Source organism: Danaus plexippus, chromosome 10 (genome assembly GCF_018135715.1).
Source record: "Danaus plexippus chromosome 10, MEX_DaPlex, whole genome shotgun sequence".
Lineage (NCBI taxonomy): Eukaryota > Metazoa > Arthropoda > Insecta > Lepidoptera > Nymphalidae > Danaus > Danaus plexippus.
Genome location: NC_083543.1, coordinates 7,444,223 through 7,464,311, shown reverse-complemented (window position 1 = coordinate 7,464,311; position 20,089 = coordinate 7,444,223). Strand labels below are relative to the sequence as shown.

General features: G+C 31.1%; 3 protein-coding genes across 24 annotated transcripts in view; 2 read left to right on the top strand and 1 right to left on the bottom strand.

The window, feature by feature from the left end:
- The window catches only part of LOC116766662 (glutamate-gated chloride channel), a 46,674-nt gene extending 34,596 nt beyond the window's left edge, over nt 1-12,078 (top strand). Inside the window, exons 5-16 of one of the 22 annotated variants that reach the window (XM_061521734.1) lie at nt 1,176-1,240; nt 1,350-1,502; nt 2,013-2,163; nt 2,475-2,615; nt 3,387-3,461; nt 3,925-4,077; nt 4,287-4,439; nt 5,022-5,236; nt 5,957-6,007; nt 6,444-6,506; nt 6,775-6,882; nt 7,449-12,078. In XM_061521734.1, the coding sequence (XP_061377718.1) occupies nt 1,176-1,240; nt 1,350-1,502; nt 2,013-2,163; nt 2,475-2,615; nt 3,387-3,461; nt 3,925-4,077; nt 4,287-4,439; nt 5,022-5,236; nt 5,957-6,007; nt 6,444-6,506; nt 6,775-6,882; nt 7,449-7,580 (1,460 nt within the window). In that variant the 3' untranslated portion in view covers nt 7,581-12,078. Of the gene's footprint in view, nt 1-1,175; nt 1,241-1,349; nt 1,503-2,012; nt 2,164-2,474; nt 2,616-3,386; nt 3,462-3,924; nt 4,078-4,286; nt 4,440-5,021; nt 5,237-5,956; nt 6,008-6,443; nt 6,616-6,762; nt 6,883-7,433 lie in introns of those variants that run through there. The other 21 variants (XM_061521732.1, XM_061521737.1, XM_061521741.1 and 18 more) reach the window with 21 other exon arrangements.
- A 3,641-nt stretch (nt 12,079-15,719) lies between these two features.
- LOC116766832 (ELMO domain-containing protein 2) lies at nt 15,720-17,600 on the top strand. Its single transcript, XM_032656956.2, has 2 exons — nt 15,720-16,518; nt 16,601-17,600. The coding sequence occupies exons 1-2, from the start codon at nt 15,985-15,987 to the stop codon at nt 17,021-17,023; spliced, it is 957 nt and encodes a 318-aa protein (XP_032512847.2). The 5' UTR covers nt 15,720-15,984; the 3' UTR covers nt 17,024-17,600.
- On the bottom strand, nt 17,339-20,086 carry LOC116766833 (thioredoxin domain-containing protein). The gene is made up of 6 exons (XM_032656958.2): nt 19,784-20,086; nt 19,514-19,699; nt 19,152-19,290; nt 18,260-18,421; nt 18,034-18,159; nt 17,339-17,799 (listed from the first exon to the last, which is right to left on the bottom strand). Exons 1-6 carry the CDS (start codon nt 19,914-19,916, stop codon nt 17,601-17,603), a joined length of 945 nt encoding a protein of 314 aa, XP_032512849.2. The 5' UTR covers nt 19,917-20,086; the 3' UTR covers nt 17,339-17,600.
- Between the last annotated feature and the right edge of the window lie 3 nt (nt 20,087-20,089).

The following is a 20,089-nucleotide window of genomic DNA, read 5'->3' as shown; positions in this document are numbered from 1 at the left end:
TCTGTGCACTGATTATTTTTATTCATAAAAATTTAAACCTTGATTGACATTGGTCCATATCTGTTTGACCAATTTTCATAATTTTAAGGTATAAATTTTTATGGTCCAATTTTGACATATATCTATTTTATTTATGAATGGATAGTTTTGCTTCTGATTCACAATGTACACATGCAACCTGTTCATATTTTGTTCGTTTATTCCTGTTGCGTTTTAGTTTAGCACGCACCAGATAATAATTTAGAGATAAAAACCTGTAAATTATATTTAATCGTATAAAGTAACATCTGTAGGTCATTCTACCGATCACTTAATCACATTGTAAGATAATATTAATGACAATTAATTTCCGAAGCGAAAAAATTTTCTCTTTTCACAAACATAGAACACAATAGTCAAATTTATAAATTCTTATTTTTGCAAACATTACCTTTTTAAGAAAAAATTTTGAGATCACAATTTAAAAAAACACTGCCTTTTAAAATATCTTATAATTCTATACATGATAATATTATATAATATTTTCATATGTCGAATCCCTTAACAAAAATCAAAGAAACTTGTACATTTCTAGTAAACAAAGATGTACATTTAAAAAAAATGGTATATTCTAGCAAGTTAAAAAATGTTTTCTCTTTAATAGACATATTTAAAATATTTTTACATTTATTTATACATATTTTTTTATTAACTTATTAATCCCCGTGAGGATCAAACAACGAAGCTTTATTTCATTCTCTAAACCTTATATGAACATTTATTGGAAATAGTTATTTTGATAGCAGTGAATTTATAAGTTACCTTTATTAATATTTTTTGTAATAAAAAAATATATAAACAAATTGAAAATGAAGTGTACCGACGCCCACAGATTAAAACAGATATATTTTTTTTAACTACACGACGACGAACGTCTTTGTTCTTCTACAGAAAAGAATTTAAAAAAACAAAACCATAAAAATTAGTGTTTCTTGTGCACTTTAATGTTTTCTTTAGACTCCTAGCATGTTGTATTGAAGATGTGTCTGCTTACGTAGGTTCTTTCTGTGTCCGTGCTACATCTCTAATTCTCTCTCGTTCTTTTGCTTCATTCTTAATTCTTTTTAAAAAGAAATGTTTCTTTTATTACATTTACATAATAATTTAAGTACATCATTATCATCGTCGATTTCCAGGTGTCCTCACCGTAAATGTTAGCGTGCTACTTCTTAGTTTAGCGTCTCCAGATGAATCTAGTCTTGTAAGTTGATTTCTCTTATTCCTACCTTTTTTAATCACCTTTATACATAACAACTTCTATTTGGTTCTCTGTGATTATGTTTGTTTCTTAAGCAGTTGATGTTTTTCAGAAATACGAGGTTGAATTCCTCCTTCAGCAACAATGGTATGACCCGCGGCTCCGGTATTCGAATCAGTCCCATTACGACTATTTGAATGCCATCCACCATCACGAAGATATTTGGCTACCCGACACGTACTTCATTATGCACGGTGACTTCAAAGTGAGTTTAATTCGAATTAAAATTTGGTATATAAAAGTAATTACATATATCAAATAATAGCTTTGTATGAAAAATTATTAAAATATTAATTATTTTTTGCTTCTATTCTTTTGTTCGCTAATTGTTACGTATAGCTGGAATGTAGGCAGATTAGTTTATATATTATTAACTAGTACTTATTGGTAATCGCTGGTACTTGTAGATTGATAAATTAGAATAAAGGAATAATACTAAAGGTGCAACAACATCTAATAGATATATTTTGATTGACTAGCGACCTGACCTGGCTTCGCTCGAGCAGCAACAGTATTGCACAAAGGTTATCTGTCTTTATACGAAAAAAAATTGCTATTATAACATCAAAAATATAAAACACGGCCCATTAAAGTCAGCCCCGTTATGTTTTATTTGGTAGTAGATTAGATTTTTCTTTTTCTTTTATTTGGTTGTATGCTAATCAATGCATAGTGTCGCCTAAAAATTAGTTTGATAGCGGTTATGATATTTCAGGATCCGATAATTCCGATGCACTTTGCGTTGCGGATCTATCGCAACGGGACTATCAACTATCTGATGAGACGTCACCTCATACTGTCTTGTCAGGGACGGCTGAACATCTTCCCCTTCGACGACCCATTGTGTTCATTTGCCTTAGAGAGTAGTGAGTAATATAGTATCATACTTTCTTACATTGCCATTCCTATGAAAAAAAAAACTGAAATACTTGAAACGTTTCGTAGTCATTTTATTTGTAGATTTAATGTTTAATGGATATGTTTTGTTTGTCATTTAGTTTTAGAATATAGACTTACGCAACCAGTATTAATTATAGGAGTTTTAATTAAGTAAATAATTCATAGGTAAAATCATAAGTACTTATCTACAAAGAGTTGTAAGTCAAAATCTCTTAATATGTTTTGTGTTTCATTATATAGCAGGATATTTTCTATGAGTCTAAATAATATATTCCAGTATCCTACGAGCAATCTGCCATAACGTACGTGTGGAAGAATGATGAAGACACGCTGCGGAAGTCGCCATCTTTGACGACCCTCAACGCTTACCTCATACAGAACCAGACCATACCTTGCCCCATAAAAGCCAGTTGGAGAGGTAAAAAATATATCGATTTGCTCGCTTTATAACATTGTATACAGGGTGTTTCTGAAAACTTGGTTGATGGTTTTCTTATTAATATTTTTTTTTTTGATCTTCATATAATATGATAACAACTAATTGGCACTAATTAATTTATTTTTAAACTAAGTTCTAAGATGATTCTTTTTAGCATATTATGTCAAAAATAATAAAGCTCACCGAGGACGTCAAAAGTATGTAAGCACTAGTATTTAGTAAGATAATCGTTTGAAGAAAGGGTTTTTAATTGAATTAAGAATGTAACAAAAGTAATATGATAATAACCTATCAAATGTCCAAAATTATAATTTGTTATCCATGCCTTTTTTCGGGACTCCCTGTATATTCCTGCATATCGGTCGAAGCCAATTTATGTAGTCTAGACTTCCCGACATACATTGTTTTGTTACAAGCACAGCCCTATTCTTACAAGAAATTCTGATTAACTCTTTTCAGCTTGGTCTTGGTTTACCGATACTATAATTTTAAGTTTTATGCTGTAGTCGTTAAATTTAGAATATGTGTTTGAATTCGGATAGATTTGAAAATTTGTAATTATTTATATTATTATACGTATATAAGTAAAATTCGTGAGTAGCTAGCCGTAGTGTGGCATGTTAATTTTTGTTGGTTTTACACATTACGCATTAGTGAAACGGTATTCAGCTTCTGTGTGTTAAATAATTTTGATAAATTATTTAAGTTAAAATGTAGAATGTAAGAATTTATTAACGTCTTTGCAAGCAGCTGATGGTATTTCACTTTACGAGGACGATGAAGAGCTGACATGTAATCTTTGCCAGAGACGCTTTGAGGAGCAAGGTACAACTTGAACTGGATGAAAAACATGTCCGGTGTCGTATTTATACAGTATACGCTTATGTGTGAGTAATGGCGTTGTTGTGTGATACTCGCTGACGGACCGTAATACCTACATCATCTATCACAATCATCATTACTTTTTATTTGTGTTACATTTGCACGTAACTGGTTAATGCACGTGATAGAATTGGTATGCTGTTGGAACGTTGTGACACCGCTCTCGTACACTTGGTACACAACACGCATTACTCCTACATATGTGATAGTAGACGATTAGTATTTGATTTTGGTTATTATAATTGTATATAATTAACAAGGCCACTGAATAGAGTTATTTGGAATATATCCAAATATTACCGTAACTAAATATCCGATTGTGTAACCGAATACAACGCTCCGCGCGATATATTGGGACGAGAGGTTGTATGACGTTCAAACGTTACGTATAATATTAACTTCGCAGGTAACTACAGCTGTCTAAAGGTGGACCTTATTTTTACGAGAGACCGAGCATTCTACTTTACCACAGTTTTTATTCCTGGCATAATCCTGGTGACCTCTTCATTCATCACATTTTGGCTGGAATGGAACGCAGTTCCGGCTCGTTCCATGATAGGTAAAATTGGCTGGCGAATGGAATGTTCTCGGTCTTGCATCCTTTCATCTTCTCTCTTCGTAGATGTGGCTGGGGCTGTTCATAACACGCTAACATTGGCAGGATACTTTCGCTTTCCCGTCGGCAATAGATCTTACTGTACCGCCGACGGCTCGTCGTTAAGCTTTTCTCTATCATATTTTATTATTAGATATGCTTCATATTTTTAGGTAATTACAGCTGCCTCAAAGTGGATCTCATCTTCACGCGGGATAGATCATTTTACTTCACCACTGTTTTTATTCCGGGAATCATTTTGGTGACCTCATCATTTATTACTTTTTGGCTGGAATGGAATGCTGTGCCTGCTAGAGTCATGATCGGTTAGTTTTATTGTTTATTTTATTTTACATAAAAATGGCAGCAATTTAATTATTTTTATAATTAACTTAGTAGACTTCTTATAGGATTATTATTGATTACCGATTCTACGACTGTAAGTAAATAAAAAAATATTGGCCATAGAAGAAAATTTGATTGACAAACTTTTTCCTTATTTTGCATGTTAGAAAGGTCGTGCTTCAAAATTTTGTTCAATACAACTTACGGTAGAACAATTACAATATATCACAGAGCCTTCGATTAAAGCACTTTTACTTTCAATTTTAAGCCGAAATTATAAGACTGTACTATATGAACATCCGATTATACTGTCATCGTGCTTGCTTGTTTATATCAAACATTTTGCGATTCCATATCTAGAATATTAAATTTCAAATATACGGGTACTAAATACCAATAAAGGTATTAGCTTTTTAATAGAAAGCAAGTGCTTAAAGCAATTTAGGTGCTTAACATAGATATATTAGTGGAGGGATTAGTGATTTGCAGACCCATACTAATCAGTATATCGGGATGTTCATATGCATATCAATATTATCATCTCATTGTAAATCTTGGCGTAGGTGTAACTACAATGTTGAATTTCTTCACAACATCAAACGGTTTTCGGTCAACATTGCCGGTTGTATCGAATCTCACAGCTATGAACGTATGGGACGGCGTCTGCATGTGCTTCATATACGCGTCGCTTCTGGAATTCGTGTGCGTGAATTACGTCGGCAGGAAGCGTCCTTTGCATAACGTCGTGTACCGCCCGGGAGAGAACCCCGTCACACAGGTGAGTTGGTTATTATTGACGAGTGTCATTGTTGTTTAATGCACATTATATGTTATATATCTAAATGTGTTCGATTTAATGTATTGTCTCGTACAGTTTGAATACATCCAGCTTATAATATAGAACGAAATGCAAATATTGTAACCAAAATAAATAATTCATTTTTATATATTATTAAAAAAAAATACACTTTAATTTTCGTACAATACGAGATAAATAATTTTAATAAAATTAAATAATGTTCATCCTTACGTGAGTTTATAAAGAACTGAATTGTACACATCATACATAAAATATTTCTAAATATATCAAATTCTATTTATGCTTTAAAAACAACATACTTTCCTATTTAAATGGTTACTTAATTATCTAACATTTCCTCTTCTTCCTCTTTGCAATGTTTTCTTTTGGTACATGCGTAGCACGTTTTGACTTTCAATTCTTAATCTTTCCAGCATGTCCTACAAACTAATTTGCATGAAGTTTATGTTAAACACGATACAAAATTTTGCAACCCGTGATCATCAATACAGAGACTATTTTTGTGTGGCCATTCGTTTGTTATGAAAAGAAAACATTGCAAAGAATACAAATTATATAAATATTATAATAAGTGTGCTGTGTTAAGTGTGGCCACATCAATATAGTCTGTGTTCACTCTGCACTCAAGTAGTTCATCTCGTCACAAGTGAACAATATGTCTGTATAATGTGTTCGCAGCGACTACCCGCAGTTCTGAGCAGAATTGGCATTATACTGGCCAGCCCCTTGGTAAGAACATTCGCCATTATCATTGGCACTGTCCTGATACAACTGTTATATTTCGTGTTATTTTAAAAAGAAATATAACGGTCTAGGTCACCATTGCAATCACAGCACGTATTCATTTGGGTACGCATGATGTAGATTATAAATGTAGGTAACTGTGAGAACCGTTTGGTTACTTGTAGAATCATACACATTGTGTTGTAGCTCTTAATTGTATTTCATTAACTCTTGTTACTAAACTTAACATTATTTATAAATGAATTGCGAAAGGAATGCTTCGAATTTAAGACAGCAAAGCTTCCTACTGTACCCCGGGCGTGATTAAAGTGATATTACAGAGGCGCTTTTAGTAACCATCAAGTAATATTTTGCTTAGCAAAAACACGTTCCGATACCACAACGCTTCGGCTCTAAGTAAACGATATGTTCATCCACGTAGGAGGCGATGGCATTTCTCAACTGGTCTAAAACTGATACGTCTGAGCCGGACACTAGCGGCGCTGTAAGTGATGTCACGAACGTCAAAACATATCGCCAAAACATACCATCTGATATATCACTATATCTAACGCATATTTTTTCTTTAATGCCACATCGGATCGCTACAGCCTGTAAGTAGACTAGACTAAACCAATAACTCATTAACAGTCCATACCATTTCGATTCTAGTAGTATGTAGATTGGTTCAGAATTAATAGATCTTTAATATAAAAAATAATATAGATAGTATTATAAATATATTAGTGAATATGAATAAGGTTTAAATGCAGGGTGATAAAAAGCGCGAGTCGAGTGGCGCGGCTGATATAGTTACGTGTACAACTTGCACCGCGCCAGGAGCTTGTACTCACACGGCCAACAACGGCGGCGTCTCCGAGGTAACAATAAAACGCACAGATGCTTATTTAATTATTTTAGCCTGTTAATGCAAAATTTATGTTAAGATCCGCTTCTTATGTCATGTAATACATGTAAATATAAATATACGTGTGTAGTCATGTATTAATTAATTTATATATCTGTATATATTCGGATTTTACCGTTTTCTTGTTATAAATAATTTCGTTTGTCGTATGTCATAATTATATCGTAGAATCCTATAATTGCAAGTCATTTAGGCCTACCTGCAAAGACGGTCTTAACAAAAAAAAGATAGATAAACTACACAGTGATCCTATAATGATTTAAATTTTTCCATTGTACTGTCATAGAAATGGCCTGAATAGTACCAAAACAGCTATTGAAATCCGAGTATGTACATGTATTAATTAATATAGATTGATTTAAACTACTAAACCTTATGAATTTTAGTGTCCATTACAATATATTGTTTTATTTCTGTAGTTGTACATTATATTATATGTTAGTGTTAGCCGTTTTGTATTTTTTTTCGCTGTCATCATTCATTTGGCGAAATAATTTCTTTCAGCCATGTTTCGTCCAGGTCCGTAAAAAGGAGCCGCCTCACCCCATCAGAGTGGCCAAGACCATCGACGTCATAGCTCGAATCACTTTCCCGACCGCATACGCGGTATTTCTTATCTTCTTCTTCATTCACTACAAAGCCTTCTCTTAATTATAAATAGTGCGAGCTGCTTATGTACGTTCCAAGTTAGCGGCTTCGTGTTTTTCATCTCGTTACACGGCAATATTTTTTTTTTATAATATTAGATAGAACACGAGATCTGATGATATTTTTGATGAATTTCCATTCGATTTAAGTAATTCATAAAAATATAAGTAACATGTAGTTATAAGAACAGTATGGAACAAAAAGACTCTGTACCTTCGTTAAACAGCTAACCGGTCAATAATCTGATGTATGTTCCGAGGCTATGAAATAGGTTCCTTATTATTATGAATTATGTATTGAAAGGTGAGCCAGTCGGTTAAAATCTTGAAGTAGGGTTAACTGGGAACAATTCACATATAGATATATCGTGAATCGTGGTAAATATTTCTATGATGGTGATTAAATTTCAGGGCGTTCGTCAAGTAAAGAAATCTATTTCATTACCTACAGACAACCAAATTTTATTGAAACTAATATAAGAAATTCTAAGATTGTTGTAGATTTTATATAAATATATATATATATTTATTTAAATTAATTTAATATTAAATTATAATCCATACACATTTGTTGTGATACCAATGATAGAAATCGCTTTTAGGGGTTTTCGTATCACGCTCATCACTCTGTGAGTTGAAATTTAAGTTAGACGAACAATGTTTAGACTTAGATAACAGAAGCTCAAATAGGTATTTTTGTTAATCTTAGACACCTAATGATCATTCTCTGTATGTAGACGTTAGTAATACCGAACATGCCTTGAACATGCCTTCTAATCACACCTTTGAATGGATTTGACTCATTTGCCTGTTCAAACATACCTTTTATAAGCAATTAGAATTGTGTACAGCCAATTTGGCCATACTCATTTAGCTACTACTAAGTTGTATAGCACTTGTAAGTGGGTATACACATTTGAGTCATTATTTTAATAAAAAAATAAATATTGTAACTTGGATTATAAATTATAAAATAGTTTCCGCATACTATGAAAATGTATACATACGTGCCTTAGTTTTCATTTGGATGTTGAAGATTTTTTGAATAAAATTTTTTTTATGGTATGAAAAGGAAGGCATGTTACCAAATTATTGTGACGAAAGTACATATAGAACTATAATATTATTTACTTGTTATGTTTTCAGTTAAATTAATATTGTTACATAATATAATAATTTTATTTCAATATGTTACATATTATTTATTATATCCAATAAATATCAAACTACTAAGACATTTGAATATATACGTGAAGTTCTTTAAGAAGAATATCAGTAATTTATATGGAAAATGTATGCTGAAATTGATGTAAACTTTTTTCTTCAATATATCGGTTTGTACGAACTTTCAGTGACTGAAGTGAATATGAAGTAGCATTTTGTTTATTTGAACACATAAATTAGTTTATCCATTTATAAAATTATATATTGTTCGTGTGAAACGTACCTTGTGGTATTTGTCCATTTTAAATTAGACTGTAGTAAGACCTAAGCTTTTTATTCCAATTACTTTTCATTGTGGTGTCTTCGACACCTCTGCCTTTTGCTTGTCGATAAAGTGGACCAAGAGTCGACATTTGGTATTTGATATATACCTTATCTAATATATGTATAGATAAAAATTACCAAATAAGAAACCCGTTTTGGCTGTGCTTGAATATTGTAAATTATATTGTACGTGAACAAGTAAGGTTAAGTAGAGATACTCGAATCTATTTGGCAGCACTGTAAACGCCTTGAATACAGCTACGTTCGTAAGTGAATAGCTCGTATATGCTTTTCAGTCGTCGTCTTATTTCTTAAAGCTTCTCAAGTGTAACTACTATCTGGTAGCTCTACTTCATCATACCGTTCATAATTGTATAGTATTATGTACATTATAATTAGTTGTTTTATCTAAAACCTGATGTTTAATTTTTTGAAATATTTATTAAAGTAAAATACGGTGGGCTAACGAAAAAACTTACATGAATTTACGCCATATATAAGTTTTGAAAGATATTATTTGGAAATTAAGTATATATATAGATTCGCTATAACCTCTTCGAAATAAATTATCAGAAACGCTTACTTATCTGTGGTAGAGAAACTCAGATCTCTACCTACAATTCATAGTTCAAACAAATAACTTTAGTTAATTAAAATATATATACATATATATACTTTTATAAAAATATGGTGTACCAATAACCATTCCCAGATTTGAAAGTTATATTTAAAGTGATACTATTTTAATTCGCAATGTTCTAACTTCTACTGTTATATTAAGATTTAAAAAAAAAACATATCATTCGCTTTATAAGACGAAAAATGCTATATTCTGTTATAAATATTTAAAATTATATTCAGGCGTTATTTCATCTAGTTATTGTTGGATTTATCTTATGACTTCGTTTTCGTTTTGATATACTATTTCTATACATTTATAAAAAAATGTCTTGTTAACATTGCTAAACATATATTTACGTTATGTAATTAAATTTTATTCAACTATACCCACTTACTAAATAATTCAATGAAATTGCAGCTCTTTAAGCGCTTATTGCTTTAAAAGATATTAATCTACATATAGCTAACGGTAATTTACAAAAAATTTATAGTGCAATTCTCTTGTTAGCCAATTTCACGAGAAATGTAGTTTTTGAGCTTAAAATCAGCATGATATTTCAAATAATATTCAATCGGCAAGAGTAAGTACTAAAAACCAGCAACCAATGCAGACATAAAAGTTGCATTGCCCTGATTAATATAAATTATTCCTTGAATATTAATTTATATTGATTTCATATAAATCTAAGTGCAAGGGTTATTTTAAATCGATATAAGAATATTACAGTTAAATATAAAATATAGTTTTTTGGCTTGAGATTTAGAATGCTTTGCCCGATCACAATTCAATTAGCTTTGTTAAGAATTAAGTAGGTATGTTACCAGCTTTAGATTGTAAGGTATAATTATATTATTTGAAAAACAATTAAAATGTCTATTGTAGCAACAGGCTTATAGTAATTTGTATGCCAATATACAACACTAACTTGAAAAGTTGTTATGTTTCTATATAAATAATTATATTCAACATTCAGCCACCGAGACGTGAACGCGTCATTTGTTAATTGGTTTAGTATGTTCGTTGATTTAACATAATTTTCTAATAAATAATTTGAATGATCTGTAGCAATAAATAAGTGATATACCTATATATATATTTCAAAATAGATAGTAATAAATATGAAGATGTAACGACTTTTCTAGTTTTCAAGAATATTTTACACAGAGTTCAGAAGAAATAATCTATTTTAAACTAATAGGTACCTTATCTTTCAAAGCCCTTCAAACCATAATATTCCGTCCAGTAGTTACTCGCCTTTATATTATTGATATTAATGTTTTTGACATCGACTTCCTAACTAGCATTCTTCTGTCCTTACTAATACTAATATATTTGTATTGTCAGTCACAAAAGCACCACTAAGCTATTTAGATCGATTCTAACTTGATACCATAATAAAATATTTAATTTTAAATTTTTAAGTTATATTCAAAATATGGCAACAATTTCGTCTGAAAAATACTTTACTTAAATATTCTTGTTCACTATTATGTACCTATCAATCCACTAACCACTTGAAGTACCTAGTATAATAACGTTAACAATTCATTCTGAACTTTAAGGTAAAAATTAAATCTTACTAAACGTTCATCGCTTTCAATAAAATAGGAAGCGAATAGTGAATTTAAGTAGATTAAATTAGTTTTAAGACGCACGAAAAGACATTAGTGAGATAACATTTAGTGCGTAAATTTTATAAAATTTCATTGAATAATAAATAATGTTAAAGAAATCACTTAATTATGTGTTTATTGTATCCACGAATGTCATTTAAATAGCCAACACTGTTGCAGTTTCGCTATATAAAATATATCTGTTTTGAACAATAATTATTTACCATTAAATATTACCTAATATTTAAAATGCTTTTAAATTTATTGATTATTAGAAGAGTTCTAAACCTGCTTATGATGTAATCATATAAGAAATATAACCAACGATGTTATATACTATAAAATTGTTCTATAAAGCTTAAGAAGATTTATAGAATATTTGATTATAACCAATATAAAAGTCGGCTTCATTTCTGTCAAACGCTTTAATGACATTACAAATGTGTCAAATATAGACAAACGTCAAGTATAGTACAAAATATTGTAAACAGAAAAACAGTTGCCATGATTAAATGATGTGTAATACATATTAAGAATAAACTTCAATAATTCATGTAATGCTCGTGGTTATGTATTTTAAGTTATTTTACAAGTTATATATAGTAATTATCGGTAACTACCTACTTATAATTGATAAAGGTAAAATTGCTATTCACGCATCGCCTTGTGTAAATAATGATGACTGGATGTCAAGTTGTATGTTGCATTGTAAATAATTTTATTATAGTATTTATGATTACAATTTTCAAAGTAAATAAAACACAATTTCGGACTAATAATAGCTTTTATTATTGGCTTATCCTATTGACATCGTTAATGACGGTTACAAAGAATATTTTGTCCTTCAAGAGAAAGGAATGTTCTTTGGTAGCTGATGAAAAATATATGAATTTAGCAATTTTCGCGAGTACGAAGTGTGCTTAGTTTGAAATTTTAATACTTCTATCTTAGATGATTTTTTCGTAAAAAAAAAATTGGTATAGGTATTTACTAAGAAAATTTATTTTTCTTTATCTCTATCATAAATTTAAAAAACTGCTGTCAAAATTACAAATTTTCCTAACTACCGTAATGTATACTTTAAGTTCAATGCTTAGTTTATGTAATAAAAAAACTAGAAAATACAATACAATTTAAAGATAAAGAGTCCTACTATTTTGCTTAACCTTATATAAATCTAGATTCCCTTTACTATAGATACCCAAAACACTACTTTACATGAAAATATAAGACAACAGAGATAAACAATTTTCAAGTAGACAATATTAGCCTCAGATTGTTAAGGAACATAATTGTTTAAGCGATGGACTTCCAAGCCTGAGGTGTATGGCATGGAAGTTTTTTGGAGGCAGCGTCATTCCTCATATCTAAAATTGACTGACATCCAACTCACCGATTGCACTACAGTACCATTTGCAGATGCCACACTTACATTTTCTATAATTATGTGGTCAGAGTGAGTGTACACGGTATGTAATTATTGTCATAAGCTCTATAGCTTGTTAGGATTAAAATAAAATAGGCACTTTTTAACCATTATCTATACAAATACAGTAGTAAAATCTATATTTGGAGATACAAGTATAAACAATAAAGGCATTCTTTTTTATTTTTTCTAGCCTGTCCTTGTTAACGACCTTGATCATAATGAGATCTAAGATTTTCGCGAGTTTTATTCATTTAAATGAAATTAATATTTTTCGGATAAACTACGCGTGATTTATTTTTGTAAAAAACTACATACGCCCGAAGTTTCTGTTACTTTTCAGCAAACGTGATCACGGGCAGACGAGATCTCGTCGAAAAATAAACCACGCGTAGTTTATCCGAAAAATATTATTTTCATTTAAATAGGCCTTTATCATCCATATGGAAGATATGAAGAAACTTATATATTCGTAACTCAGGTAATGGAGAAATAGTAAAGCCACGGTTATTCAAATATGAATCGTGACGAATTCGCAACACTTTTTCCTTAGATGTTATCTTCTAGACTTCTTCACGTTATCGTTTATAATTTGAATTAATTAAAAGGTAATGTTATTAAAAAAAATAACTCGCGAGCCTCTATGCCGAATTATCACCTTGGCGTGTTCCTTTACTGCTCTTAACAGCGTTAGACGGTGCTCAGGTGTACATGACAGCGGACAGTTTCGTGATAGTTAAAAAGTTGTAACAAGTGGCGGTATCCGTGCCGTACTAATTATGATACACTATAATCCTTAGAATTATTTTTATAACTAATTATAAAACAGAACCTTTGTGATTTTGTAATGGCAACATTTGAGTATCACCTTGTATTTGAAAACTATAAGTACTGGCTTCAGCCATCTTGTAAGACATTGATTGGAAGTAACGCTGAACATCAAAAATCAAGTCTGAAACTGTACCTGAAACTATCTGTCAACTGTATTCAATAAGTCGATAAGTCGCTCTGCGGCCGAGTTTTGCCGTGCGATCGTATCGGACCCACCATAGACCGACCGCTACAAGCGGTTGCTGCCGGCCGCACCCCTCTCCGCTTCCCGCTGAGTTGAAATCCCTTCCTTTCGGCAGGCAGGAGGTTCAGTCCGCTCCCGCCTCACTCCATTATTTTGCGGTCGAACACAACTGCTCTAAGTAGTCGTAGTCGACTGCTACATGCATTCCGTCTATGGCCAGCTTAACACTCAATAGGAGCAGAACTCTTGCTGTTAGTTGTTAAAGCAGGGCAAGTCTGTAAGGTAAGTAAACGGCCTTTTGTTACAACTTTCTGGGATAATATAACGTCCAAAGCACAACGGACCAAAAGGAAAGGAAAGGAAAGACCAAAGGACAAAGAACAGACATCCCTTCCACATAGCAAAAAAGGAACAAGTCTATAAGGGGGGCCTGGAACAGTAAGCGTGAAATTAGTTAAAAAATAGTGAAGGGTAATATTAAACTGAAACGACCATAAAGTGACCACATTTCCCATGCGGATCTAGCACACATGAACCTTTTTCTACCCAACAAACTGTTTGGGAACCCATCGAGCCCAGAAGATGAAAGGAAAGCGATCACGATTAGTGATTGCACGTATGTACATACATCTCTCAGCAAAAAAGTGGAAATTATTTTTTCCAGCGCAAGTCTTACAGCCATTACAAATACAGAAACCTCCTAAAACCGTTCCTCTTGGTATCTTGTGATGGACACATTATCGAAGTTAACGGAAGATATACTGCCACCACGTCTGACGCAGATATAATAAATAATATGCTTAATAATGCTGACTGTGCCTTCCACTTGTTTTATAGGAGTGGAGATGTTTTTATTCTCGACCGTGATTTTCGAGACTCAGCAAGAAATAGGTCAAGAACCAATATATCTTACTAAACAATGTTCAAAATAAAAATATGGGAGAACAAATCATTTGTTTTTGTTTATTAAATTCACTGAAAATGTATGAAGATGTTGAATTTTTGAACTCCAATAAAACCAAGGACAATGACACTTTTTCTTTTTACTATCTTATTTTTTTTTTGTCTTATTATCATTATATATTATACTAACATAGTTGTAAGGGTTCTTTTTTTTGTAACTAACAAATGGGGGGCAGGGGCAGTGGCGTGCACACCATAGATGCAAATAAGCACTGCATACCCTACCCATATAACAACTAAACCTATATTGTTTAATTCTTACTTACGTACTTTTAATCATACATTACGAAATACAAATTATAAATGTTTACAGACGTTTAAAATGACATTTGATTCACGATTTGCTAAAAGTGCCATCTATCAATGTAAAGACGAAACATCGGCCTCTACTAACTGCTAGCGCCGGTATGCGTATAGTTCTAGTTATAACGGAACATAGGTCTAACGGAATACAGCATATTTTTTTATTGACCGGCACTGTCATATTTGGACCAAAAATGTATGAAATCCTGATGATGTCCTTTAACTTAGGTTTTATAAGTGCTCAGGAACCAGACTGGCAAGCATCTAACAAGTAACTCATTTGTAAAATAACCTTTTTATTTTTTAATATTTATAAAACTATACACAGATAATGCAAACCTGTCATTAAAATTTAAACATAAAGTGAAAATGACGAAATTTATTACCATGTCAGGGTTACCTGTTTAGATTATTTTTGTAAAATCTAATATTTGCTTTTGTTAAGTAGTGTATAAAACCATAATATTAATTGAAAAATAATATAACTAATCCCAGTGACGCTTTATAACAATTCAGTATAAATTAATTAATATGTACATTTTTTTTTTGGAATTCAATAATTCATTTAATCCTAATCTATCGGTAACAATTATTACCGTAAAAAAACAAGTAATATTTTACTAATTCCGATTATGTACTATTAAAAATACTTAAATATAGATAAAACATAAACATGGTACTTTTTGATAAAAATTCCAACTCAAAAATATACCAATGTCATATATAGAAAACTAGAAACAGTCACAAACATTAGGAAAAAATTGCTATTATCGAATAGTTTGAATTCCTGCACTTTTATCATTAAGATACAAATTAAAGATTTAAATTGATGTTTTGAAGTTTGAACCATGTTAACCTTGTGAGGTCGAACTATTGTGAAAATCATGAAATTTTAATACGGATCAATAATGTTTACTAAAATATGAAACTGAGCTTATAATAAATAAGACTAGATGTTGATATTCTTATAAGATACATATGAATTTTATAGAAATGGTATTTTTCCATCTGTATTCAGTGTTACAGTGGTATTTTCGACCCTTTATTAAATGGTTCCTTCGTAAAACTACAAGATTATGTGAACTTCAAAGAATTTGTTATGGTGATAGAGTAGGAGCTCAAAGAACATGTAACATTGAAAATTCTCTTATGTTATCACGGACGAAAGATGTTAAAGAGGTAGTAACATTTTTAGATGCAGTGGTAAAAGAAAGAAGATTTATTCCATCCAACTTTTACCAATTCTTAGAGCCCTCTATCAATATCATTATTAGAGTGAAAAAGATTAATCGTAAAATTCACGATGCTTTTATACCATCATTTCGTTTATGCTTACAACAAATATGGTGTTATCGGCAATTGATTGAGGAAGTTGAAGATCTTCGTTGTACACAATTTGACAGTAATAACTCAAGTCATGAGGAGAAGCTGCTAAATTTATGGAACCTCATGGTGCCTGATAAACCATTGGAAGCAAGGGTATCAAAAGACTGGCAATATATTGGATTTCAGGTATGTTAATAATAATTTAAATAAAACTTTAAATTTGTTTCATGGTATTTAAATTTCTTATTAAAACTGTTACTTTTGTTAGGGAGATGATCCAAAAACTGACTTCAGAGGAATGGGACTCTTAGGACTAGAAAATTTATTATATTTTGTTACTGAATATCCTCAAGTAGCGACTCATGTTCTGAGTCATTCAAGACATCCTAAGTATGGTTACACCTATGCTATCGTCGGTATTAATTTGACTTCTATGGCATATTATCTTTTGAAGGACGGATCAGCTAAGACATATATGTTTAACTCTAAACCGCATCTACCTAACATCGATTTGTTCCACAAATTTTATTGCTATCTCTTTTATGAATTCGATAAACTCTGGATTGCATCAAAACCAGAGAATATTATGGAATTTTCTATGATTTTCAAGAAGTTTGAGAATGCTATTCGTACAGAGCTGGCGGATCCAGCTTCAGTGTTCAGAATAAATGTTGAAGTTGACACTATATGATTTAGTTAAAGTATTAGCTGTAATTTAAACAACATGACAAATATTGTAATAGCAAATTTTTTTTTTTTTTATGAAGTTAGACAAATTGCTGCGTTTATTATTTATTTCAGTAGTCTTACTCATGCAAACTATATTGCACTGTGCACTGACTTATATTTTAAAAATATATGGATGTGTTCTATATAATGTCTTATGCCTTATTATTTATTCAGTAGTATATCTGGGCTTACACAAATATATTGAACTGTGTTTTAATTATAAGGCACTTATACACTTTCAATTGATGTTGTGTACTTGTAAAAAAAAACACTATAGTTATCAAAGAGATTTTTATTGTCTTAATGAAATTATTTATCATGTAGAGGAAAATAAAATTTGTTGTATAAAAATATAAACAATGATGGATACATGTATTTAAATAATATATTAATTGTCCATTATCAAATAAATATTGGGAATGTATCTCATATGGACGGACACAAGATGTTTTACTTCTAACCTATTTTATAAAAGCATTATTTTTTATCAGTTACCACTGTATGGCTTGTTACATATAAATAAAGTTACGAAGCACAAACTATTTGCTTTTCTTTTCTTTCTTGATAGTCTTGGGTTTTGTTTTTCCGGCTTTAATAATAGCTATGAGAGCAGTGACAAGAACAAGTCCGAATCCTGCAAGACCTATTTGCCATATCCAAGGATGTTCTGTGAGGACGTCCAGACCGAATGAAATTGAATATCTTATCATATCCACACACCAATCAACCAACTCATCACTGAAATAAAATTATTGTATTCAAATTATAATGACAAATTTCCTAATATAAATACAAATTAACACAAGAAAAATCATATAAAAAGCATAAGACTGTGGCCTCATAGATTAAGACCTCACAGATTAAGATTAGAAACATACATAAAACAATATGCACAATTCCCTTATTATACATGTAATATTATTTTTAAGATATTAAATTTAAAAATGACAAGTTTAAATATGGTTTACTCACAATGGTGATGAAAGTAGGGGCACTGGCTCCCCTTTGGAGTTCTTGTACCAGTCTTGCGCATATGACACAAATGATTTAATATCGTGCTTTGGTAAGTCATAGCGGTAGACTTTTCCAAGACGGAAGCTATGATAAATAAATATAAAATCATTACATTTACAATGAAAATCTTTCAAAATATTTGTGAATGTTAATCAATTTTATATGGAAAAGAACAAAAACTTACAAGAGGAATGTTGGCAGTTTTTGGACCTTAAAACGTTTAGCGGTGTCCGCACCGGCAAGGTTGGCATCGACCCTTGCTACATTAATTCTGCCGCGAACTGTAGCCCCCACTCCCTCCCACACAGCATGCAGTCGTTGACATTCAACACAAGAAGCGCCATAACTGGAAAGATTTAAATAAATTACTTAATAGGCATCCACTAATAAGTGAGCTTTTTCATATAATTTGAAGACATCGTTGATAAAAATAGTAATTTATGTTTCTCAAGTTTGTTATATTTCAATTATTGTTAGTTTAAATGAGATTTTACTGTATCCTCCTTCTAAGGTCTGAGTCACAAATGTCCAATTAATTTTATATTGCTAGGATCTATCAAGAACTATTTTAGAAACAAAAACAGTTAAAAAAATCTATAGTGATGGTAATATATGTATAAAAAGTACAATTGGAATCTTGAAAACCTGACATCTATATCTTAAATCTTTTTTAATAATTCTTTAGAATGACTGGACAGTGCTTGACTGTAATTCCAGCCATTGGTAGGTGGTAAATATAATTGTAACAGCTTATTCACACTAGCTCTGAAGACACTAAAATTATATTGAGAAGGAAACAGAGAACTTAGAAACAGTTCCATACAATGTGCATGGGAAGGGAGGAAAAGAATGTCTTTGTCCTGATGCAAGGAAAGACTGGAGACTTGCCATTCATCTGGGCATCCAATGGTAAAATTAAGAAAGAATTTAACTACATTTTAACTGACAACTAGTTGATAAGCATTTTGGATCATATCATTAATAGGCTCCTGACTATTATAATTGGTCAACAGGTCGCTTAAGAACATTAAGGCTTAGAAAATGTATAAGAGAAAAATCAATATATAAACACTTACAACATAACAAACCAATCTCCTGTTGTAGATCCTGTAGCCGCCTGTGTCATATGTTCAAATATTTTATCTGTCAATTCTTTCACTGCCGGAGACTGATTCTTCTCAAAGAAGCCATATATATCATTTTCATCTGGTTCCCCTAAAAGGTTTATTATATTTTAGTTGATACTACCAGGTTTTAATACATAGTGATGTGATGTGATACAGTTACTTGATATCTGAGTGCAATAAGGAAATATTGGTAATCCAATATAGTATTTATATTAAAAAATAAAAATACATGTAATGCAAACTAAAGTCAATTAACTAGAACACCTTATTAGAAGATAATATGCTATTAACTAAGATATGGAAAAAAATACCATTATAAAGTAAGGGAACACCATGTCTGAAGAAAACAACTGCGGGCTCCTTTGTTGGACTGTATAACTTGGCTAAGTGACTGTTGACTACTTGTATAATAGGTGCATTCATGTGCTTATTGAAATCTTCATACAATCCATGCAATGTCAGTTCAAACTTATTACATATATCACAATTTGGCTTAGCTGAAAATAAATCCATATTTCAAAATTTATTCCGATTAAACTCGTGCAACATTAATGGGTAAAAAATTAATTTTTAATACATACAAAATAACACAATAAGTTTCTCTTCTTCTTTAATAAATTGCAATAAATCATCGTCGCTTACAATTTGTAAAGTTTGACTTTGAACTTTTATAACTAATAATAATAGTATGAAACCAAAAATATTTCGATGCATTTTAAAGAGGTTGTTTTATTTTATAGATCATTCAAACTATATTAAATTATAGAGATCAATCTACATAGAAGTAAGGAATAAAAAGTTAATAACGAAGTAAATATGATAAATATCTATATCAAATCAAAACCGCAACTTTGTGACATGATCATAGGAAAGTGTAATATGCCGAA